At 40.1% G+C, this 25,743-nt stretch overlaps 1 protein-coding gene across 2 annotated transcripts; it reads left to right on the forward strand.

The window, feature by feature from the left end:
* On the forward strand, positions 1-24,413 carry tie1 (tyrosine kinase with immunoglobulin-like and EGF-like domains 1). Of its 2 annotated transcripts, XM_004562135.5 has the most exons (24): positions 1-299; positions 1,230-1,526; positions 1,687-1,794; positions 1,891-2,046; positions 2,633-2,764; positions 4,508-4,648; positions 4,781-4,909; positions 5,371-5,516; positions 8,143-8,287; positions 8,369-8,533; positions 9,078-9,218; positions 12,143-12,445; positions 12,863-13,153; positions 13,467-13,663; positions 13,746-13,892; positions 13,979-14,042; positions 14,200-14,310; positions 16,612-16,802; positions 17,051-17,164; positions 17,876-17,946; positions 18,961-19,001; positions 21,795-21,891; positions 21,993-22,092; positions 22,276-24,413. In XM_004562135.5, the coding sequence occupies exons 1-24, from the start codon at positions 236-238 to the stop codon at positions 22,345-22,347; spliced, it is 3,423 nt and encodes a 1,140-aa protein (XP_004562192.1). In that variant the 5' UTR covers positions 1-235; the 3' UTR covers positions 22,348-24,413. The 2 variants fall into 2 exon arrangements, with proteins under 2 accessions (XP_004562192.1, XP_004562193.1); XM_004562136.5 differs by lacking the exon at positions 12,143-12,445.
* Positions 24,414-25,743: the final 1,330 nt, after the last annotated feature.

Here is a 25,743-nt window from a genome sequence, read left to right on the forward strand (position 1 = left end):
CCCAGAGAAAGCTGAGCTTCACCAAAAGTTACACTCTCTGCTTAGAGTGACAGTAGAGTGAACTCCTAAAACCAGCTGGTTACCGACGAGATTTTACAAACTGAACGGGAGAATTGGAGGCTTCGACGAGTTATGCGTAAAAAAGCGCACCGTCGTGACGCAGCGTCACCGTTTTGGATGCAGAGCTCACCCTGAAAAGAATCACACGCCGGCAGTTGATTTCCAGCTTTCCCCAATGAGGATTACAAATACCAAGATGATTCTGTGGGTGTTTGCGTTGTGCTTCTTTACTTTATCAGGTAAGAGTGAAACTATTTCAAAACCTGTCTGAGTAGCGAGTAGCTTACAGATGGAGCAACATTTTCGAGAAATCTTATATTAACGGTGTGTGTGTGTGGGGGGGGGGGGGGAATGAAAGAACTAACGTCCAAGTTGTACAGAGATAACGCAACCTTCATCCACTTATAGTTTTTAAGCTTTTTTTTTTTTTTTCGATTGCCTGAGAGCGATTGTCAGCACAGCGCGTAGATCTATGTACCCTCAGGGAATAAGGAGCTCATCCATGTTTCCTTCCATTGTTCTGTGGATTTGGGGCTCACATACCAGGGAGAAGGAATGCTGGGCAAACTCATGTTATTGGATTTGGCACTTTTGTTAATGAATCACTTCAAGAGGCGTTTATGTTTGAACCCAAACCCCAATCGGTATTTTCGTTAATCTTCGTTGATCTTCCCCATTTTAACGCAATATGAAAACAAGGCGTTATTAACAGAAAAAAAGAGTTACAATTTTTCCCTTAGATTCAATATTTATTCCATGTGTCTGATAGACGAGTTTTATGAAATTTATGAAACTAACTTGACACAATCATCTTTAATTTAATGCAGAACTTCAAATCTGACACTTGATCAAAACTGGAATGAAACAGTAGTTCCACACTGCTAACGACTGAGAACTTTAACAGCTCCAAGATGACAATGGAGTAATTTAGTAATGTGTACATTTCTAGGGAAAAGCAATACAAATTGAAAAAAATATGTAAAGATGTAGTGTATGTATTTTCTGTCACTGTGTGAATCACTTAACAGCTGATTAAAAATTATGGGTCTCCCCCCTGAAAAGACAACTCTCCATCTCTCTGAATAATTAAATAAGGTTTGTTACACATGATTAAAAAAAACTCACACTGCTGCCTTACATCAGAGAATGACTAATGCTCTGTTTTACAGATGCTGTGATCGACCTGACCATGTTCTCTGCAGCCATGATCAGAACACCCGAGAACTTCTCCATCTCTTGTATCAATGGAGAGCGCAACTCTGCCCAGGCTAAGTTGGACATTAAGAAGGACAACAAAATCCTCATGTTCTCCAGTGTCCCACAATATAAAATGCACAAGTCCGGAAATAAAATGGTTGTGGCCAGAGACTTTAGTCGCCTAGAAAACATTGGCATCTTCTACTGTGAATCTTCTCAGGACTTTCCCCCAGTTGAAAAGATCACAATGATTAACAACCTTGACAACGGTGTGTTTGCACTTCAAAAAACAAGACTTTCTTCAGAGAGATTTATTTTATTGCTTAAATCCATTATGCATGAAATACATGTTTAAATGCAACTACTTTCAAGGGTGTGCCATTAAAAAAACAAAACAAACAATAACAGATTCTTTGTTCCTTACAACAGATTTCGTTCCAAATTCCCTCACACTACTTGCTAATGTAGGTGAGACAGTTCACCTCACTATGCACTTGCTCAACCCCCAAAGGAGAGATGTGACCTGGAAGTACAACGGTGAGTCAACGTATGCAACTCGGTACAGAGGAAGGACATTTTTGTGCAAACGCAGGCTCAAACAATGACATTAATGTTGTCGCTTGTTTCTTGCAGGAAACTACTATTATATGACACACTGGATTGACATGTTCAATGAAACTGTTGAGCTAACGGTGGAGAATGTAAAGCTTGACAATCAAGGTATCTACAGTGCCAGCTACGTTGGAGACACCCCTCTCAACGGTGCCTGGATGAGGCTCATTGTCAGAGGTTTGTTGGGTCTCACACACACAAACACACACAATCAATCGGTGTCAGATTAAATCAAGGGTTTTGTAGCATTTTTTGGCTCAGATGTGCAGCTGAACTCACAAAGAATTACACAAGACATGCTAAGGTTGACTCAGTGCACGTTCTGCTTGACTGATTGAGATGCACAAGATTCCCCAGCTCAAAATCTTTCTATTTATATGGAAGCTTGTGGAAAGTTACTGTTAAATACTAGCCTACCCTAAACTGTGAATTCACTATAGGCTACATCTGCACATCTTATTTGGCAAGGAATGTGCAGCACATATGTTTGTGTCATTTCCTTTATCTCAGTACCCCAAAGAAAAATTACAGCATTAACACTATCCCCACCCTCCACCTGCAGCCGGCTTTTTCTTTTTTGTCTCCACTAGATGCACATTTTACTGTCATTTAGCATGCATTCTGTACTATGTATCCTTTTTTTTCATTTAAATAGGTCACATGTGCTTAAAAAACACACAAAAGGCAAAATACATATAAATGCTATCGAAGCTGTTTGAAGTCTCTGTGCTGTTCTAAGTAAAGAATATGTGTTTCTTTGCAGGGTGCCCCAGTCAGAAGTGGGGTCCTAACTGTATCAGAGATTGTCAAGAGTGTCTTAATGGTGGCGTGTGTCATGAAGTGAACGGAGACTGTATCTGCCCTCCAGGATTTATGGGAACACACTGTGAGACAGGTTTGTACTCTACTCAGGCAAACATCTGCAGTATTGTATAGGAGAACTTTCTGTTTGTGAATGAGATCAATAAAAAGGGAGATAGAGGAGGATAATACAAAAAGGGTGTGCAAGGTGAAAAAGCAGTGTTAATAAGTCACATGAATTATGTTGACTCACTTACACATTTGGTATAAATATGCACAATCAGAGTCAAAGCCTCGCAGTCTGACTCCTTAACATAAACACTACCAAAAAGAGACAGACAGACTGTGGAGCCTAAGGTTGAAAAATGAATCAGCAAAAACACTGGCAACCGCGTTAGGCTGATCGAGTGAGGCCGAGGCAGTAATATAGCCTTGCGCAGAAACGCTGTTGTTCTGAGTAAATTATTCCTTGTAGGATCAAAGCGATGTTACTTTGACTTCTTAGAGAAAAGATGTAAGCTTTTGAGTCGAAATTTCTTGTACGTAGTCTTAGATTTATTACCTGAGTTGAAAGTTAAGCAGCCATTAGAGTGATGGATGTTTTAATGGTGTTTGTATCACTAATCAGCCTCTGTGCAAATGACACTGGTTAACAAAAGATTGTGTATTCTGGAAAGCACCTTGGGTCACGTACTCTCAAATGCACAAATAGCCATAGACTCCATTACTGTCATTATCTGTATGCGGTAGCTATTTTGTGCTACATGTTTTTCTGTATGCACTTTATTGTTAGGGTTATTATATTTAAAAGCACATCTAGCAAGAGGCACATCAGTTTGCTGAAACTATGTAGCATTAGTTCATACTACTTATGCATGAATGAAGTAGATTAGCTTTTAACTAAGCATCTGATTTCATACATCAACCAATCAGAAAAAAAGAACTCACTAAATGTTATATTGTAAACACACACTAAAATGAGTTCACTCATTAACCACTGGTAGAAAACTAGTAGATCATCAAAATATAAACATATAAATCTTTTTTTTACATTTGGAAGGAAAAGGTTGAGCAGAAGGGTTGAGTACGTGAGTTGCGTCCATGAAAAATCCTCTTCCTCATGCTGTGGGATGTCATCCCATTCTTCAACCAGTATTATCTCCAAGTCCCGGTGTGGCTCTGCTCGTCACTCTGGCACTAACAGCACACCCAAGCTGATCTCTCAGCTGTTCAATTGAGGTCAGGAGTGCAGGCGGGTAGCTCCATCCTCTCAACTCACAAGTTCTAGAGTCTCTTATAAAGCCCACTCTGAACGGGTGAGCGCTGTCATCTTGAAGGACAGAGTTTGGTCTGTCCTTCAAGATGGGATGGTCTTCTCTGGCATTGGCAGAGAGGAGTTTTTACAGGGGAGTAGCTCACATACTCAACTCTGCTGCTCAACTCATAAATGCATTTCCTCATAAACGTGGCTCCATTTAAGGTCAAATGAACAGGCTTTTCAACATAATTGAACAAACATAAATTTCCTAACTTGTTCATGATCATTTTTCATTTCTATTTGGTGAAGTTCACCCAGCATTGTCTTGTGTGTTGAGCTCCGTTATAGTTATAGATAGAAAACTACACATGAGGTACACTGAATTTAAATCTGTCACTAGCGATACCTGAAGACAGCATATTCTACAAATTCTGAAGTTCTTGGCAGTACAGTAAAACATTTAATGCAACTGTGAAACCAAGAAAAAAGAGTTTCAGCGTTTTAAGGCATGATACCGCAAAACATGAGGAATTTAAACAAACAGATTTGTAATTTTTTTCTTTCTCTGATGACTTGCAGCCTGCAGAGAAGGAATGTTTGGTCAAAACTGCCAGGAGACATGTGGTTCCAAGTTGAACTGCAAGGGGCTTCGATTCTGCCTACCAGACCCCTATGGTTGTTCCTGCGCCAGTGGCTGGTTTGGGAGCCACTGTGAGAATGGTATGATACATAATTTAAATAAGATCATGTGTTTTCTTTTTTTTTTATGACATTTTCTTTTAATGGAGTTTCAATAATGACCTTATCGAGTCTCACACTATGAAGTTTTGTTTTCTTCTATTCTGTTGTCAGCCTGCCATAATGGCATGTATGGGCCAGACTGCAAGTTTAGCTGCAAATGCCAGAACGGAGGCGTCTGCAGCCGTTTCAGTGGATGCCAGTGTCCCAGAGGGTGGAGAGGACAGCACTGTGATAGGTCTGGTAGGTATCTTAACAGCTACAGTGATATGCACGTTTTTTTTTCTCACTATTTCAATATTATTTGCATTCTTCTTGAAATATTGTATATAGACCAGCTATGCAACTTAATAAAACTGTTGCACACATCACACACAAACCATAATGAATGATCTAACTGAACAAGTTACTCTTGAATGTGCAACCTTTTTTAATGCCAAGGGTCACACAGCCTTTGTATTGGCACCTGAATTTGTCAAAAGTGTATTTTTCCTATTTCATCACACACAAAAAGTACAACCACTAGGGGATGTGATTTCAAAATTTGACCAACGGGTGTACTTATATAAATGTTTTTACAAGCAGAGTTGCTGCTGTTATGATCTCTTTCTTTACCGTGCTCATTAGTGAAGCATACTTTTTTGTCTTTTTTTGCTGTTCCTTTCTTTTCGTTTCCTGTCCCGTCTCTCTCTCTACATCTTTAGACTGGGCTCCTCAGATTTTGGACTTGGATAGGCATTTGGAGTTGAATCTCAACTCCAAAGCCATGATCCTTTGCTCAGCCACAGGGAACCCCCTGCCCAGTCACAACAGCATTGAGTTGCGAAAGTTGGACAGCACAGTACTTAAGGTAGGAAGACCAGCAGTTGCCAGCAGCACTCCGGCAAGGAAACCTCACAGTAAGCCTGAATACAAGAGTGTTAGTTCAGGCTGAATATCTTGGCAGACCTCCGTGTCGGCCCATATCAGCTAATGGTTCACCTGATATCCTTCTACACATTCATCTAAGTTACTATATGATATTTGCCAAGTTCTTGCTTGAGCTGCTTAATGGCTCAGTCACATTAGGGTAAAAGCAGTACAGCAACCTCTGTTGACCAGGAAAATGATGTGTTTGCTTGGTGATTACAGTGATATTTTTTTTCCATTCAGCAGCTGATTACAAGTAGTGGCAGCAACTAAATAGTCATCCAGTTGGAGGAACCATGCCTCCAAACTATCATGGTTTGAATCAGAGTGACTGCAATCACTGTTGGACAGACTGTTGAACATTTGCAAATAACTGCTGCCTAATTAGTAAACACAGACTGCATGCCAAGACTTTGCAAACCATTTTTTTTGCCTGCAATAGGAGACTCAGCTCAACTAGTTGCTAAATGGTTATATTGTGGCTATATTCCTAAATAAACTGTTCGCAGTTAAATCACTACAGCAACTACGTCACTGTTAGTGGATTCTGATTGGACGAAATGTAAGCAGTTAATGAGAATTTCTGTTTAATATTAATTTCTTCATAAGTGGATGGCAGCAGATTTGCAATAGATGGTAACGTATTTGGGGGTTTTTTTTTGCTAATTTGTCACAGTTATTTACTGTATAAAGAGCAACCCAAACCCATTTAGTCCCAAAGACTGACTGCAGACCGACTCTGTCTTATCGTGTCATTTTATCACCCCAAATCCACTTTGAAGATAGCAACTGACTGCGGGTGGTCACAGACCTCGATGCAAGGCTTGTGTTGTGGTTAACAACTTTCCTGTAGTGTGACTGTAGCATTAGCTTTCCCACATTTTTTGCACATCTGCAAGCTGCTTTGTAGCCCACCGCAACCTAGGCATCGCCATCTGATGTTACTAATGCCTGCTCTATTCTGGAAAAAGGCATTGAAGTCCCTCAAAAAGTGCCATTCTCCCAAATATGGACTGTGCAAGTGGAAATAATCAGTTCTGATTATACTGAATAAGGAAAGATTTATTCATTTAGGACCAAAATTAACTAAAAATGTAGGCCTGGTTAGCCAGGCTAAGATTAATTAGGGCCGGATAGCTTCAGTGATAGAAAGTGACATAGCTGGCCAGCTATATATTAATTGTATTAGTTTCTTTTTTAACTTGTAGTTCTAAATTGGAAGATTATTGTGATATTGAAATATAAAAATAAAATTATATTATTTTTTTCATCGCTCAAAATAAGCGTCGCACTTGCGGAAGCCGGTATGCTCGCCCAAACGCCGTGCATTTATAGAGACTTTCAACCCCAGATAGGCCAATTATGGATCTTCGGAGCCACCTTATGTCAGCAGCTATTCTCAACCGTGAATTATGTTAAAAACAAACACCGCTCACGCCTCACAGATGACAGCTTACAGTCCTGCGTAAAGATGAAAGTGACTTCGTACAGCCCCGGTCGATTTCCAGACGCTGTGCGCAGAGGTTCAGGAGCAGAAGTCCCATTGTAAACCTATCACGGCAGACCCGACGATGTTTCCATGAACACGCTTTTCAGCATCTCTTTATTGACCACTTTTCACACACGGTTGCTGTACGCATACAGCCGGCTGTAGCTTTTCAGACACATACCAACAACAGACGTTGCACAGGCAGCGAGGCGTGATTGCGGGTGCCACTCAGGTGCGTCCGCCTCCCCTGGAGTGGTTCTGCAGACCACGCCCCGCCACACACATTAACCAGGTAAAATACATATTCAGGCAGAATTTTAGTTCAGCTGGGTGTCTTTCCTTTTGTTATATTTCTTTAAGAGTTCAAAATGTGTTAAATACATAAATAAAATGTAATTTTCTCTGTAGCGCTTCATGGATTTCTTAAGCAACACAACTTTGTTCACACAAAGCATAAAGCTGAAAAACAATATATATAGTGTTATCTGCATTTTAGATGTCAAAAAATATTTGCGGTTCCCAGTGTTTTCTTTTGCGTGGAAACCGGGTCCAAATGGCTCTTTGGGTGTTAAAGGTTGCTGCCCCCTGTTCTAGTGTAATCGAGCAAAAAAATTTATGAAGAGTCTTCAAACAAGTCCAACTGTTTCGTTAAATTTGTAAAGTCTCTCTCTAAAAAGTAAAGAAAGTGTAAAATAGAACGAATGAAAGAACTTTTATTTGGGGTTTAAACTTTGTTTTTATGTCAAGCCCGATGAATGCAAGCTCGAGTCATGTTCTGAGGAAGTCAGCAGCACAATGGCCCAACCAGATAAGGCTGTATCACTCCACAGTGCAGCAGTCACCATGTTTTGCCTTTAAGTGATATGTTCAGTTTCTGTGTTATTGTTTCTCCGCTGTTTCCTTGATAATAGACACACACTGTTTAAAAAAAAAGAAAAGGAAAATTTGACCACCAGAATTTTCTCAAAGTGTTGGAAAAAGTCAAAATGATCCCAGCAGTTGGATCTAAAAAAATATATATATATATATATATTGCAGCATATTTCATTGCCTCCCTGTGTTACACATGTATTTGCAGGCCTCTCGTACTGTCATGGACTCAAACAGGAGCACTGCTGAATTTGATATCCCTAACCTGAGCGCTGAACAAGAAGGCTTGTGGGAGTGCAGGGTGTCCACCGATGGAGGCCAGGACTCGCGTGAATTCACCCTCACTGTTAAAGGTGAGTGATTTACGACATTTTAAAGTTCTGTACAGACAGGTGAATTTCAAAATAATAAAAAAAGATCCTGCTTCTTTTCAGTGCCCCCGATGCCCATTACTGCTCCCAAATTGCTGGAAAAGAGAAGCAAGCAGCTGCTGGTGATGCCAGTGTACACCTCTGTGGGAGATGGCCCCATCATCTCAATCAGAGTCCTCTATAAGCCTGTGGAGAATAAAAATGAAGACTTGTGGTCCTCCATCATAGGTATACGGGAAAAACATATTCATGTAGTCATGCAGTCAGTCTTTATCAGAAAGAAGAGCAATCACAGATAATTATTTTTTTTACTTTTTCTTTTATTGCATTGCAGCAACAAAAACAAAGATTGCGTAAATCTCCGTTATTTCAACACACTCTCAGTTCAGCCAAAGATATAATGTATTAGCTAAAGCAAGAAGCATGATTAGGACAACAGATTGCACAAATTTAAAATAAAAACTGTTCTCAATGGAAAATCTAAAAAAGTTAAAAAATAACAAATTGTATTTGTTAAAAAAAACACCCCAATCGGGTCTATAAACAAAAGAGATCTTCTCAGAGACTGGACATCGTGTTCCGTTAAGTTTGAGTTCACATCTGTTTTTCCCCCACCTAAAGACAACAAATGTTAAACATATGTGTTGAAGTGTATGTGTGTAATGTTATTTAAAACACTTCAGACACTCTGTGTTTCTGCTTAATAATCCTACTCTAAAAATGAATGAAAACTTTGGCTCACCAGCCTATCCTAAGTCAATTTTCCTTTCAGTTTATAGTGACAAAGAGCCTATCACACTTATGAACCTGGAGCCCTCAACACGCTACTACGTCCGTGTCCAGCTGAGTCGTCCTGGGGAAGGAGGAGAGGGGGACCCGGGGCCGCAAGCCATAATGGAGACCGACTGTCCTGGTGAGACCTGCAGATAAATTTTACAGACCACACAAACTTTGGACATGTGTATATTTATCTGGGAAAAAATATAAATTTTCCTGACCACAGAACTTAAGCGAGCTCAATTATTTTAAGTCTGGTTAGTGTAATAGTGAAGTGTTTTTCCCATGCCTGACTCAAGTTTAGAGCAAATATAGAAAATGCAAGTGGAATGATTTATGGGTGTTTCTTTTAAAAACAACAACAACAACAACAACAAAAAACGAAATACCATAGAAGGTATTAAAAAGTGTAATTTTTTTATCGGCCTATTAGAAGTCATGACCCCGTTTAAAGCAGTAACAACCTGTATTCAAGAAGCAATAGCAGGTTTATTCCTAAGTGAAGGCTGGGCAGAGGGAGAGAGCACATTAGAAAGAGCAAGTGCAGAAAAAAGAACATGAAAAAGTGTTTTGAAGTGCAGTTAATCGTAGTTCTACTAAGCTTGAGTCTCTTACAATGTCTGAGGTCCGCGTGTGAAATGGATCTAAAATGATCTGTTGATGATAGTTTATGCCTGTCTCTTGCACAAACATAAACTATTGACATTAGTGTAAATTTTGGAAAAGCAACACTAAATAGATTCTCCTGGCTGGACTGAGGACGTTCCATTATTGTTTAAGTCAAAAACTGGAATGGAAAATGAAATAAATAAAACTGTGCATCAACAAATACTGGATTTATCTTAGCCATTTGTCCATTTTATTTTGAAATGTACTGCCATAAAGGGACTTGAAGTCTACCTTTGGGGAAAATATAGCATTCTGAGCTGGTTAATCACAGACAAAAGGACAGAGTAACGAGGTCCATATAAGATAAGATAAGATAGAACTTTATTAATCCCTCGGGTGGGTTCCTCTGGGAAATTCGACTTCCAAAAAAAGCACAGCAACGACCGAAGTTACAGTTACAGAACTGTTATATATAATATAACTGAGGGGCGGAAAGCAGACAAACACAGCGCTATTTAAAGCTAGCGCTGTTGTAAACTAACTGCTGCTCACCCCATTTCTGTGAAAACTCAAATTAACATCAAGAAAATCATCCATCAATTAGGATACATGGGTAACACTAAAATATGATCTGCAACTTAATTCAGCTTAATTCCCTTGTGATGGAATGGAATTTAAATTATTTTATTTGAAATTATAATGTAATTATGTTACTTACAAAGCAGGTGCACTAGAATTAGGGGGTTCAAATTCATTTGTAGTGAAAAAATCCAACACAAAACAATATATCCCCGTCTAACTTGTAAGTATGGAGGTAAAGGGCACGGGCCATATTATGGAGGGGGTTAATCTTGCCTTTTTACATCTTTATTTAATATTCATTATATTGGTTGCATGATAGATGTTTTATTATTCAATATTCCCTTTGAATTTACAAATATGATTGTGCATAAACTGTTCTCCTTTTTTAACTTTTCACTGTTGAAACATACATATACATATACACACACACACACACACACACACACACACACACACACACACACACACACACACACACACACACACAGCTTTGTTCTGCATGGCACAGATAGATTCTGCATGGCCTACCACTCGGGTAGGTAGCCGTTTTGGTTCAGGGTGCCTCTCACTCTGTACAACTCACCGACCCTGGACCATCACACTTCCTCCTCTAAGTTTGACAGTTGATGCCACACACTGTGGAACCCTCCTTTTGCCTACTTGATAGCACACCAAGATCCTGCGTGATGAACCGAAAATTTTAAATTTCATCCTTCCATCTATCTATTTGCTTCCGCATATCCTTTTCAGGGTTACGGGGGGCCTGGACCCTATCCCAGCTGTCTTAGGGTGAAGGGCAGGGTACACCCTGAACAGGTTGCCAATCTGTCGCAGGGCTAACACATAGACAGAGACAACCAATCGCACTCACATTCACTCCCACATTCACACCTATGGGCAATTTAGTGTTTCTAATTAACCTAACCCCACTAACTGCATGTCTTTGGACTGTGGGAGGAAGCTGGAGTACCCGGAGAGAACCCACGCATACATGGGGAGAACATGCAAACTCTCTGCTGTGAGGCAACAGTGCTAGCCACCATGCTGCCCAAATTTTGATTCATTAGTCCATAATACCTTCTTCCAGTCTTCAATAGTCCAATGGCGGTGCTTCATGGCCCAGACAAGCCTCTTTGTCTTATTCTCACGTCTTAGCAATGGTTTGCTCCTCGTCCTGTCAAACCTGCAGCCTGAAGTCTTCTCTTCACAGTGAAACTGAGACTTGCTTACTACGACCAATATGAAGCTGTGTTTGAAGCTGTTGTCCTGTGAGCTGTCTATCACACAAACTTTTAACTCTCAGAAACTTGTCCTCTGATTCAGTTGTGGCTTTGGGTCTGCCACACCTCTTCCTGTCAGAGTTTCTGCGGAATTAGTAGCACCAGCTTTCAGTGCTTAATCCACCATCATTGCTGCAGAACAGTTTTAAATTGGTAGCCCATTTTGTGCTCCCTGAAAAAGGCCTTACAGTATAATTCTGAAATGTACATTATTTTTCAGTTTTGAGTAGCCCTACCTTTTTAAAAAAAAAAAAAACACCTCTGGCATATTCATTGGACTTGAATGACTTGAATTGCAATAAATAAGTGGAAAAATTGGGGTGCTCCTAAACCAGTAGTGTGTATATAATATATTTATAAATTGAACAATAGAACATCCATCCCAACTTATTACCTCCTTATTCTTGTGCACCTCACTCTAAGTATTTGTTGGTAAATATAATATAATCACAATTTAATTTCAAACACAATACATTTGAAGTCCATTTAATTACAGTGAAATGTTTCATATTATATATAAAGTGTTACCAAAAAGTGTACCAATAGATCGTAATCCCCACAGCTCATCTTGTGTTCTCTGTTGCTGCAGAGCCCACAATTCAACCTGAGATTGACAGCAGCTCGGTGGAAGGCCGCAATGTTACTGTACGTTGGCGATTACCCGGCAGCAAAGCCATTAATGCTGGCAGAGCCACTGGCTTTTTAGTGCAGCTCTTCGGGCCGCCACGTTACAGTGAGAAACTTCAGGAGGTTGACACCCTGCTCAATGTGCTCTCCACCAAGTTCCACAACCTGGAGTATCAACAAGACTACACTGTGGTGGTGCGCCTCATCAACTGTGGCAGCCAGGGCCCGCCCTCCAAACGCTACCATTTCCACATCAACAGCCAGGGTAACTAAAACCTGCTGGTTAGAGGAAAAAAAAGCTGCAAAGAAGTTTTAAAATGTAAAGCAGTTCATCATTCACTTCTCGCAGCTTGTGGCACAACATTAAGTGTATTGCAATATATTGCGCCCTATAGGTTTTAGCCTTGGTTTAAACACTCAGCTGTATTTGGAGCTCGCCTTTTACTTAGCAACTCTCTCTCTGCCCAGAAGTTGTGTGTAAATTGAAGGGGGGGAAATAGCAGCTGATAGATGTAAAGCCATAATCTATGCATATGATTCTTTTAAATCCTTAATAGTCAAACGTTCCTCAAGTAACCAGTCTTGAAGTGTCTGGATTAGATTACCTGCTTGATTTCAGAATGTGTGGTAAGAAAGATTATTTTTGATTGATTGTAACAGCTCTAATGTTTCTGTATCTAAGGTCCATCATCCCCACTCAACGTCAAGGCCGTGCCTCTGTCCATGTCAGCCATTCAGGTGAAGTGGCAGCCCCCTGACGACCCAAATGGAGGTATCATTAAATATATCATAGAGTACCAGCCAGTCGGCCAGGTGAGCCCCCACCCTTGGGTGGACACAGACGATGGGAACAAGACCACCAAAGATGTGACGGCACTCAATGGCAGCACAGTCTACCAATTCAGAGTGAGGGCTTTCTCTAAAGTGCCAGGAGAGTGGAGCAACTATGTTCAGGCAAAGACACAGGGGGATGGTAAGCAGGAAGCTCCTCATAATGATCAAGTCACATAGAAGGTAAAATATAGACGGCAACATGCAAAAGGTTCCAAATGAGACTGTGTTATATTCTTAAGTTTGATATTTTTGATAAATTTTAAGTCTCAAATATGGGACCTCATAATCTTATGTCCAACCTCTTCACTACTGTATTTGGTTGGCTCCTCCAGTTGACCAGACCACCCACACATGGATTCCATGTTTCCAAAATTCCATATTTATCTCCCCCGTATTTAAATCTTCTTTCTCTCCTCTTCTTTTTTTTCACTCTGTCTTTTTCCCAATGCTAGAAAAAGCTTCTCCAACCTTTACCCCTACCACCCTGGATGTGATTGGCCAGCCCACTGACAGTTATCAGCTGTTAATTGCGGTGGTGGGTTCAGTGACTGTCACCTGTGTGACTATACTGTTGGCACTGTTGGCTCTTTTCTTCATCAGGAAGACGCTGCTGAACCGTCGCCGCACGTTTACCTACCAATCTGGATCGGTGAGCATTCATTCTATTCCGGTTGACTTTGCAGCCACTGAGAGAAATTATTTTGCTGACTATACACTGTTTATATCTCCAGGGGGAGGAAACTATTCTGCAGTTTAACTCAGGAACTCTGACCCTGACACGAAGGCCAAAGCCCACGCCAGAGCCCCTCACCTATCCAATCCTTGAGTGGGAGAACATAAAGTTTGAAGATGTCATTGGAGAGGGAAACTTTGGCCAGGTGTTTAGACTTTCTGAACGTTGCAGTGTTCCCTGTGGTTGCCATTCTCTTCGCAACACTTGAGCTAACTGTGGTTTCAATAACAGGTTATCAAAGCCATGATCAAGAAGGACGGCAACAAAATGAGCGCAGCCATCAAGATGCTGAAAGGTATCTGAGCCACACATTTATCATTAAACTGATACAGATATAGTCGTTAGACATAACATTAAGACACCGTACGGCATTCTGATGTGTAATTTTCATTTCAAATACTGCTTTGCTTGCACTTTGCTTAACAATGCCCATCATGTTGTTCTTCCTGCAGAGTTTGCCTCAGAAAATGACCACAGAGACTTTGCAGGAGAGCTGGAGGTCCTGTGTAAACTAGGCCAGCATCCCAATATCATCAACTTAATAGGAGCCTGTGAAAATAGAGGTGAGTGAGCAACATCTAGTGGCTGTAATGAGCATTGACGCACTATTGGCTGTTCGGGAACAGTAATTCACAGGTGAAACAAACTGCTGTTTCAGTGTCACAAGTATACGACTGCCTTACAGTTTAGTGACCAGGTTGTATAAACTGTATACTACAGAAATCTATACATCAACAATCTGATGTTTCCCTAAACAAATCCAGCTGAAACCCAACAACCATACAATATGACTTTCCTCAGCAGATGATGTTTGGTCACTTCTCGTGGAAGCAGATACACCATCTAGTTTGGTTGTTGGTGTGATTTCATCTGTAGAATATATACCAAACTGCGTGATAGATACATTGGTATGTGTCAGAAAACACACCTAGAATCGCTCTAAAGATTCAAATAGCCTAAAGAAGGTTTTCTTTAGAGAAATAGGTAAACAATATGGTGCTAATATACAGCATCTTTATATCTTTATCAAGATTTAAATGTAATCTTATACAAAAGCCTGTGTTCAACAAACTGTACCCTCAGCAGATTCCTTATTCAGCTCATTCCTTCTTAATATGCAGCGCTGTACTTGAACAGGTTAAATTCTTCTTACTTGAGATGCAAACAGATACGCCCGTCCCATCTGACTCTCTGTCATCTGCACCTGGAAAACCCCAGAATGTGTCCAAACGAAATAATCTTCGCCTGCCAGAAGCATTTGCGCTATCACATGTGTTTGATTTGTCCGCGCGCCTAACAACCAAACAGCTGTGGCATGCATTAATGTATTTGTATAAGGTTTCCTTCATGATCCCTACCTCGAAGTATCAGTTTACGCCAGTGTCTTCTAAATTGAATCATTTAATTACTTCTGTTTGATCAAAGACTGGAAGCACATGAGAAGCACCTCTGTGCACCTCTTGTTACAAACAAGTCGACCTTGAAAAAATAAACGCTCGCTTCGAAGTAGCGCTTAGCTCTGCAGACCTTATCTCTTCTTTGTTTACACCCTTGATTAATAATCATGAACATGCATGTGCACACAGATGCAGCACACATACTTGAAAAGATTTAAAGAAAACCTCGAGTGTTTTCTTCATTTAATTTCATGGAAAGAGCAACAGAGGAAGGAGGGGGTGAGCACGAGGGAAAAGAGGTCAGGAGGGAGGAATGTTTCAAGAAAGTGGGGAGAGAGGAGAGCGAGCAAGTAAAAATTTTAACATCAAAGAAGATTTCGACGAATGGTCATCAAGAAAAAGTGCTAATTGGCAGGAAGTATTGCTACCGTCTGTGTAACTGCACTTCCTTTGAAAGGAAAGCTGTAAAGAAAAGTCGCTGGCTAGAAGAGGAAACACAAACTTGACTTTTTGTCAGTTTTGCATTTAATGTCTTTAAGGGAGAGATTATGGTGTCGTTTTCAGCTCTCACCCTATCTCGTCTTACTGAGATCTGGAACAAATTTGCTCTCCTCCTGTACTAGAAAAACAAGGTGTGTCCGGAAGGAATTCACCGCTGAGCTACTGAACACAAGAGGAGGGAATAAATTCAGATGATATTTGATATACTCTTAAAAGTAGAAGATAACGATTGAACGAAAAGGTCACGCCTCTCCACAGAGCTTTCATAGCAGTCTCTCTCTCTCTATTCCAGCTATGTGCTAATACTAACATGACCTCACATTCTTACTGAGCTTGGTTATTCTTCAGGTGATGGGGGTTTTGGAGCAGATGACCTGTCACCGTTCCATATTGAGAAACTCTTCTTTTGCAAGAAACATGGCATGTGCTTGATTAACAGACGCTTTTGTAACTCACAAGTAAAATAATTGTATTATGTTCCAGTTCTTTGACCACTCTGCCCATAAACCCGTTATTCTTTCCTTTCACATATGGTACTTAGTAATTGTGTTGGCACTGTCCCTGGTCCTAGTGAAATCAACATGAAACCCTTCCAACAACTACAAATGCCTGTAGGAACTCTGGCTCTGGCTGGAAGCTGTAATCTATTAGCAAAGCTTCAGCCATCTGGTTGAGTTCTGTGAGGATTTTACAAAAGGTCTGGTGTACATCTGCTGTGTCAAAGACCAAAGAGTTGAAGGTCAAGCCCAGTACAAGCTGTAGCTGGGTCTCTTTCCAGGCAAATCCAAGCGAGTCAGCCAAGGTCAAAGTCATAGTATGTTGTAAAAATAATACAATTTCATTAAAATGGTCTGTCTGAGCCAATAGCAGTTTGCACAGATGGAAGGTAATATGTTTATTAGCAGGTGGCATGGCCTTTTCTTATTGACAGAGATATCAGTCCATCTGTCTCTCTGTCTGCTCCAGGTTATCTGTACATAGCCATAGAATACGCCCCCTATGGTAACCTCCTTGACTTCCTGAGGAAGAGTCGGGTGTTGGAGACGGACCCTGCCTTTGCCAAAGAGCACGGTACTGCTTCCACCCTCACCTCCCAGCAGCTGCTGCAGTTTGCTGTGGATGTTGCGAATGGGATGCATTACCTCAGTGACAAACAGGTAGGAGGAGGAAGGATGAGCAACCTTAGCTGCTGTTTTGTGCCTGTTGGTGATGGTGCTTTTTTATTTCTGAACAAATGATCTTAGATCTGATTAAAGTCTCAGTTTTGCATGAAGTTGTGACCTAAAACTAGATTTTTTTTTTCAGATTTGTTTACAGGTTCATTTTTAATTTTGCTTAAAATTGTTGTATCTGTATCTTTGTCATGACACCGCTTCCCTCCCCTCCTCTGCTCTCTTGGTCCTAGTTCATCCACAGGGATTTGGCAGCGAGGAATGTTCTTGTTGGGGACAATCTTGTGGCTAAGATAGCAGATTTCGGTCTGTCCCGTGGTGAGGAAGTCTATGTTAAGAAGACAATGGTGAGTGGTGGGGGTTATGTTTTGGTTTAGCCTTGCAGAAAGCACCGGTTGCTTGAGACTAAAACAAAGCAGTGTTAGATGTTGCCCCCCCCTTTTTTTTTTTCCTTTTATTAGAGTGGATTGCATGTGTTGTTCTCACCTTTCACATGCTGAAAACGGCAGAAGACAAAGGAGCTGTACAGCAAAACATTTATCAGCAGGCTGCTGCAGTCTGTGACTGCATAAAGCCATATCTTTAGGCTGTCAGCGTATCTGTAGATCTGCATTAACTCACATATGGTTAGCTAAAAAGATTATATCAAGCTGATCAAATGAAACAGTCCAAGGGGATAAGAGGTTGTTATTTATTTATTTTTTATAATTTCAGCTGTTTTTGTTGTTTTTAATGGTATAATACTGTTCAGACAGTCACTAATTTTCACAATAATAGAGCGCCTGCAGAGGGCAGTCATGTTTAGGTTTGTAAACTCCAGCACGTGCAGTGTTTGTAGAGCAGATTACCATCTTACTGTAATGGGCAATAGACTTAATAATGTAATGTGGCACCACTTTATAATACAGTTTAAACCCTATTTTTCTTATTATCATTTCATGCATTCATCTTTTTTATTTAATACTCAAACATAAATGATGTCAGAACAAGATTAAAACATGCCATAACACACCAAAGCTGCAAGATTTGACATGAATCTGTTGTTGCTTCACTTTCAGGGGAGACTGCCGGTACGCTGGATGGCCATTGAGTCCCTGAACTACAGTGTTTATACAACAAAGAGTGATGTGTAAGTTTTTTACATTTTTTTTACTAATATGCTGGGATATATTATTCCTCAGAAATGAGAACTATTGGTAAAGTGGTTCACAAACACTTCCTGAAAAACATGGTTTCCGTATTACAATACATAGGTCTTTATAATCATAATTCCTCCCTCTATTTCTTATTTAATATCTTCAGAAACCTTATTTGCTACTACTCCTAGTAAAGTTTTGATTAGACATGCCACAAAGTGCCTCACCACAGAAAACAACAAATCATCCGTCTGTCACTGGTGGAGTGATAATAGTGTGCTGCACAACTGATAAGCACAATCAGGAAGCCCTGGGTACAACTTAGCAGGCAGACAGACACGTTGGCATGTCAACTGGAACCTATTTATACACAGCAGAGAGTGCAGCATGGCCAACGGAAAAGTGTGAATGCTGCTCAGAGGGCCAGAGAGTTGTAAACATTTGTAAGAGACACAATGTGAGACGTCGCGAAACGTGCTGCGGGGAAGAAATCGAACAAAACAAACGGACAGGCTGACGGCACAAACAACACTTGTCTGCTCATATGATCTACCACACTGTTCTGTGACAAATGAAAGCCGTGGTATTTCTCTGAAGAGAAATTTGCTAATCAGATAGCAGGGAAGAGGTTGTTTTTCTGACGCTCGGTTCCCCTTAAGTTTCTGCGTTCATTTTACAAACAATCTTCATTTTAACAATTAAAGAATCAAATATCCTCCTGTTATTCTGTTTGATGTTTGTGGTTGTGTTAAATACTTCCATTTTGAGTAAGAGGTATCTATATTGCTTGTAAAAGCATGATAATCAGAATCTTTCAGAATCTTTTGTCATCTACAATCTGTATATTTTTGCAGCTAGCTGCTTTGCAAGGCACCAGATATAATCAACAAAGATATGATCGACAAAAAGAAACATGAAAATGCTTCCAAGAGCCAGTATTTAAATTGTTTAAGCTTTGTTACAGTTTTACTAAGCTTTGTGTCTTATCTTTGTATCTTCTCTAACAGATGGTCTTTTGGAGTTCTTCTCTGGGAAATTGTAAGCTTAGGTAAGCATACAGCCTCATATAGTGCAGAAACTACACCATTTACTTCTATATTTTTAATACAGATGTCAGAGCCACATTGTGACAGGCTAACAAAAGTTGAATCCCCATAAACTGTTTGTAATGAAGCATCTGCTCTTTCTAGGGTCTATGGGAAAGAAAAAAATAAATGATCTGAATTAAAACCAAATGAAAAACAGGATGACTTACATTTGCATACATGTGTAAACACATATGTGCATGTAAATACACGTGACGACCAACCACACAGTCAACAATAAAGTTTGCAGTCATAATCAATTGTATTTATACTATAATGTTTATGCTTCCTCTTTGTTACTGTTTAAAAGGCAGTACAAAACCAGTACACTTCCCCTTATAGACCTGCGTCCAGTGGCAGTCCTAGCCTGTTTGGCGCCCTGGGCGAACACTCCCTCTGCCCCCCCCCCCCCCCCCCCCCCACACACACACACACACAAAACATATTAAGGATTGTACATTAACATAAAACTGTTGTACACACACACAAACACATATGAAGAGAGAGAGGGAGAGTATGCATAGTATGCAAACGGCCACCAAACAGCCATCATAATTCGTCATACAATGAGAACTGGACAAATCAACAATTGACAATGACTAATTAATAGTAAAATCTGTAACATAATGTATTGTTTGGAGTTTAGTCTGTTACTGTTGCTATTTTTTACCATTTCTTCTTGGAGCAACTGTAACCCACAAAATTTCCTTAGGGATTAGTAAAGTATTCTGATTGAATCTGATTGATTCTGATGCCCTTACTCCCAACAAATGGGCGACAGAAAACCAATCGGTGCCTATGCCATTCCCAATATGCACTGGCTGACGTCGGGGCAGCATGAGTACGAGCATTTATTTTTTATTTTTTTTGCCGATGCCCGGGATGCTGCCCCAGGCAACCGCCCGTGTCGCCCGTATCTAAAACCGCTACTGCCTGCGTCAATGTTATGACTCAGAATTCTTTAGAACTTTCATAATGTGTTTTCATATTCAGGGATTGTCAAAGCTGAGGACCTCTGTCTTCAGGTGATGTTATTTAAGTCACATGTGCAGTTTTACAGCAGCCATTTTTTCAAGAAAACATTTTACGACCTCAATTGCAAAAACGTCGGGACATTGTGTAAAATCTAAATAAAAGCAGAAGGCAGTCATTTTAAATTTTATTTCATCTTTTATTCACAGTAGAATATAGAACAAATATCAACATTTTTAAGCTGTAGCATTTTACTATTTTATTAAATATTAGAACTTGAGTTGAACTACAAAGACATGACTGGAGGAATATTTTATAACTAATTAGTTTAATTAGCAACATGACTGTAACATGACTGGGTGTAAAAAGAAGACCTTACACAGACAGAGTTTCTTAGAAGTAAAGATGTAAAAATCTGTGTCTACAAATTGTTGAACAATTTCAGAATAATGCACTCAGTGTAAAATTGCAAAGACTTTGAACCATGTATAATCTACAGCAGCAGTCCCAACCTTTTTTGCGCCACGGACCGGGTTATGTCTGACAATATTTTCACACACCAGCCTCTAAGGCAGGGGTGTCAAACTCAAATACACAGTGGGCCAAAATTCAAAACTGGAACAAAGTCGCGGGCTGACGTTAATATTTATTGAAAAAAATAATAATCTTCCTCTAGATATAAGAATGAATCTTTTCTTATGGACTCAAACAAGTTTTGCTGAAAAACTGAATATGGAACAAGCAAAGCTTAATACTAAACAATATATATATTAGCTGTATAATACCAGTAGGCCAGCTCTAATAATAATTTGGTATGGCTTCGCGGGCCAAATATAATTAGGCTGCGGGCCAAATTTGGCCCGCGGGCCAGAGTTTGACACCTATGCTCTAAGGTGTCGCGGATAAATACAACAATATAAAACCAGTACTGGTAACAAAAGAAGACGATTTATTTATAACACACGGGAAAAAACCCAGGGAAACCGAGTTAATGATAAAAACGATAAAAACCAATAAAACCCCTGAAAACCATAAATTTCATGCCGGGCCACAACTTTCGCAGCGCGGTACCAAACGACTCACGGGCCGGTACTGGTCCGTGGCCTGGGGGTTGGGGACCGCTGATTTACAGTACATAATAGAGTACATCGACAAAAGCTTCAGGAAATCTGGAGAAATCTCTGTGTACAGTGGACAAGGTCAAAACTCAATGCTGGATGCCTGTGATCTTCAAACATTTTGAAAGGTGTCATTAATTAAAGATGTATACAGGTTTTAGATCAACATATGCTTCATCCAGACAGCATCTTTTTAAAGGTAGACCTTATATATTTCAGCAAGCTAAGCCTAAGCCGCATACTGCAGCTATTACAACAGCACAGAGTTTGGGTGCTGAACTGAGCTGCCGTCAGTCCAGACCTTTAAACGATTCAAAATATTTGGTGCACCGTGACAAGAAAAAAAATGACCAAGAAGACCCAGGACTGTTGAGCAGCTAGAATCATATGTCAGACTAGAATGGGACAACATCCCTCTCCCAAAAGCCAGTAAGCTGCTCTACTCAGTGCACAGACTCTTGTTTAATTAAAGAAGCGGAGATGCTACACAGTGATACATAAATATATCCCTGAAACATTTTTGAAATGTGGTGTTGCCATCAAATTCAAAATGAGACAATATTAAATAAAATACGGGTCTGTGAGAGTGTTTTTAATTGACATTTTACACATCGTCCCACGTTGTCCTATTCAAGTTCTATGACGTTCTGTGTGTATGTGCTTCAGGTGGCACACCGTACTGTGGGATGACATGTGCTGAGCTTTATGAAAAACTGCCACAAGGCTACAGAATGGAGAAGCCCAAAAACTGTGATGATGAGGTGTAAGTAGTCTGTATCTTATAGCTAGTGATTATCAAATTACACAGCCCATTATGGCACTGGGTTTTACCATATTTATCACTGTGTTAATGTTTGTCTCCAGTTATGAGCTAATGAGGCAGTGCTGGAGAGATCGGCCCTATGAGAGACCCCCCTTCTCCCAAATCTCTTTGCAGCTCAACAGGATGCAGGAGGCCAGGAAGGTAAGGCTTCATTTGCATTATGTTGGTAGAAAGGGAAGAATAGAGAAAAACATCCTGTTGTTATTATTTGGGCATAAAAAACAGAACTAGAAATGTGGGCTAAAACAGGGTTTTTGTTGTTGTTGTAGTAAGACACTTCACTTGCATTCACTTTCTTAATCATGAGGTTTAATCTGTTTTCAGGCTTATGTGAACATGGCTCTCTTTGAGAACTTCACCTATGCTGGGATTGATGCCACAGCCGAGGAGGCCTGACTACCAGCCCCCCCAGACCCTCGCAGGCCACAAAGCTCCAAGAGAAAATCACAAGGGAGGCTGCCACGTTACTGCCACCCCCCACCAACTAGGCGTCAAGACAGGAGGACTAGGCGCTCTACTTCAACCACCCAGCTATAGATGGAGGACTGTGAAAGGACACTGTCTGGAAGTACTACAGGTGTAAGGAGAAGAGGCGTACTGCTGGGTCCTTGATGGATAGATGTGTCTGCTACTAACCTTGTGGGAACTATGAACCCCTGTCACAAAAAAAGGAAAGAAGACACAAAGTCTTAGAGAAACATATACAGCATTCCATCTTTTCCTTTTCCAGCAGTTATAATGATGGAAGTTTTTCTCTGAGCACTGATATGGAGCTATGTGACTTGCTGAAACACCACAGGGTCTGTGGGGTGTCCGTGCTGGACTTTTCCCCTCCATTTCTCAAAATGGAGAACATCTTTTCACAGAGAGAAAATAAAAGAAAAAGACAGTGCTGTCAAATAAGACACGACAAGTTCTCAACGCCGCTCAAGTGTCAAGACAATCAATTGTGATGGAAAGATGTCCAATGTAGCACTTAAAAGTAGCTTTACGCTGTCATCTTTGTGCGTTTACTATTTGCCTATCACTGCCATATGGATGTAACTGTATATACTTGCCTCATTTTTAATAGATCAAACTCTCCTATTATAGGAATATAATCAGAGTTATAGACTGATTTAAAAACTATGATGGATTTCATGTGTTGCATGCAAATTTCCATCGCAAGAGAAATTATTTGGAAGCCTACAAGTAATACAGAGAAGTAACCTTTGTAGTTTTTTTTAACATTATAAAAATGTAACACCGACGATAATCCACTCTGTGAGTATGTACAGTATCTGTTCATTAACTGGTTTCCTTAATAAAGGTTTTATGTGGTGACTGGATTCATCGCCACAAGTAGTTTAATTCCTTTTGTCGTAGTTCAATTTTGTGCAACTGATCTTTTTTTTCAACTTCAGAAAGAGGTGATTATTTTGGTGTGCTGGCCCTTTTAATAGTTAAGATGATGGGAAGAGGCCAGGCTACTGGGGACCAAAGTGAACTCAGGAACACTGGCTGCCTGCACTGAGCTGATCTGTCACTGGGTTTCCTTTACACACCAACCACAAGCACAGAACTGTCAAACATCGTAAAAGCCTGCCAGCTTCCTGACTATGGCACATGTGTAACAAGGGAACAGCAGTGGCCCTAGATTTATTTTTATACCATATTACTCAAAAATCTGACCTTTGAACTTAGGTTGTCTACAGCTACTTCTGTTATCCAATAGTTTGCCTGTGTTGAAAAAAAATTACATATTTACTTGTTAACCAGCTGCAGGTTTCACCTTAAACTGGGTTTTTATAAAAAGGTAACTGAAAAAGAAAGCACGGCAACAGACTTTTTAAAAACATGGGACCTCCCCTGACTTGCTGACAGGCGTATTTTAGATATCTGGTCCATCTAAGCAGTTGTCAATAGAAACAAGCAAAGCTAAGCAGCACAGTTGGCTGTATTAAAGTTATTATTTTTCAATTCAATTCAATTGAATTCAAATCACAACAACAGTCACTTCAAGGCGCTTTATATTCTAAGGTAGACCCTACAATAATACATACAGAGAAAAAACCCAACAATCATATGACTTCCTATGAGCAAGGACTTTGGCGACAGTGGGAACAAAAAACTCCCTTTTAACAGGAAGAACCCTCTTACCAGTTGAAATCCAGGATTTAATCTTTAATGGGCAGATATTTTATCATTCTGGGTTGGCTTCTGTTCTGCTACATGATTATGAAGAGAAAAAGCCACGTTTTTATGCCCAGTTTTGGTGGAGAGGAGTGTGGTGTGAGTGCTAATGTTAGCTTAAAACATTTATAGCTACCCAGCCATTTTTTGTACAGTATAAATTAGTCTTCTTTGTTGATTCTTTCCTGTGTCACCAGTGTGCTTGTTAATATTTTGTGATTATGTTGATCGCCTTGAGGCAACTGTTGTTGTGATTTGGTGCTATATAAATAAAACTGAATTGAACTGAATTGAATTGTTGGCCTTCTTGATAGTTAGCAAACATCTTGGTGTTTGGTCAAAATGATAAGGTGCTTATGTCAGGGAAAAAGACTCAACTACCAAGCCAGCTCACCTGAGTTCTCCCACATGCAAGACTCCATCCTGAAACAAACGGTTAACTTATTAAAGGCTTTTCTGTTTCTTTTCCAATTCGGTTTGTGTGATGCTCCACTGAGATGGCTCTTTTTGTTGTACTATATTTCTGAATTTCTTCAAGGATCCATTCGAAAAGGTGCAATAAACTCGGTGGACCTCATTTCACAGCAGCAGGTAGCTGACTTGCACTCGCAAAGTGATGCAAGTCCACATAAGCATGCTTTCCAAACTTTTCCTGGCCAATCTATCCACCACTCTTTAACTGGTTGTGGTAAACCACAATACTGACCCATTTCCATTACTCAAGCTTCCCAAGATTTTGCTGGCAACACCAAGAATTGCAAGAATTCCGAACAACTTGTAAATTGAACCAACAACTAATAGCTAACACCTGTCAGCAGAAAGGATACGCTTTGATTGTGATCTTAAAAATAAAAGTGCTGGACTCACTATTGAGTCACCCTAATGTCACACTAACACTAACTCCACATAACCTTTTTCACACACCTCAAATGTATTTATTTATTTACTGTATTGGCCAAGACACCATTTGGCATTGTAGAAAGGACTTCAGCTGTTGCTGACCTATTTTGACCTCATTTTGTACAAATTGCTCTTAGATCCCAGTAAAGCGCAACTGCTTTCTCTTCTGTGGTTTTCCTTAGAGTGAAAGTGGCATATCTAGGTGAAGAGGTACTAGTATTAGTTTTGTTACTTAGCAGTACTTGCTCTTATTGGCCCATTTACAGCTCATCCTACCCTTTGTCCTAGAGGCATAGGGTCCATCATTTACATTGTTTACAACTTGTAACATGTTTTTTGAAGAGCTTAGGATGCTTTAAACAACAAACTAGAAGCTTCTCTTTTCAGCTTTTGCTTACAGTGGCTTGCAAAAATGTGACAAAATGTGGAAAAGTTCAAGGGAGCCGAATACTTTTGCAAGCCACTCTATATGTACATATTTTAAACAGCATTCCTTTCCAATGGAAAAATCTTTGTAGGTATTTCACTGTAATTTTTTTTTACAGTAGATTATGTATTTTAGTGTTTTGCCCAACATGCATGAGTTTTTCACTGCACTGTGTCTTAAAATTTGTGGTTGTTATATTGTCATAGTTGTGATGCATATTTTCCTCTTCCTTCCCCTTGTTCCCCTTGCATGTCCTTGTGCAACAAATTTGTCTGATTGGTCATCTGTGACAC

This window comes from Maylandia zebra, linkage group LG17, assembly GCF_041146795.1.
Source record: "Maylandia zebra isolate NMK-2024a linkage group LG17, Mzebra_GT3a, whole genome shotgun sequence".
NCBI classification, from domain to species: Eukaryota; Metazoa; Chordata; class Actinopteri; order Cichliformes; family Cichlidae; genus Maylandia; species Maylandia zebra.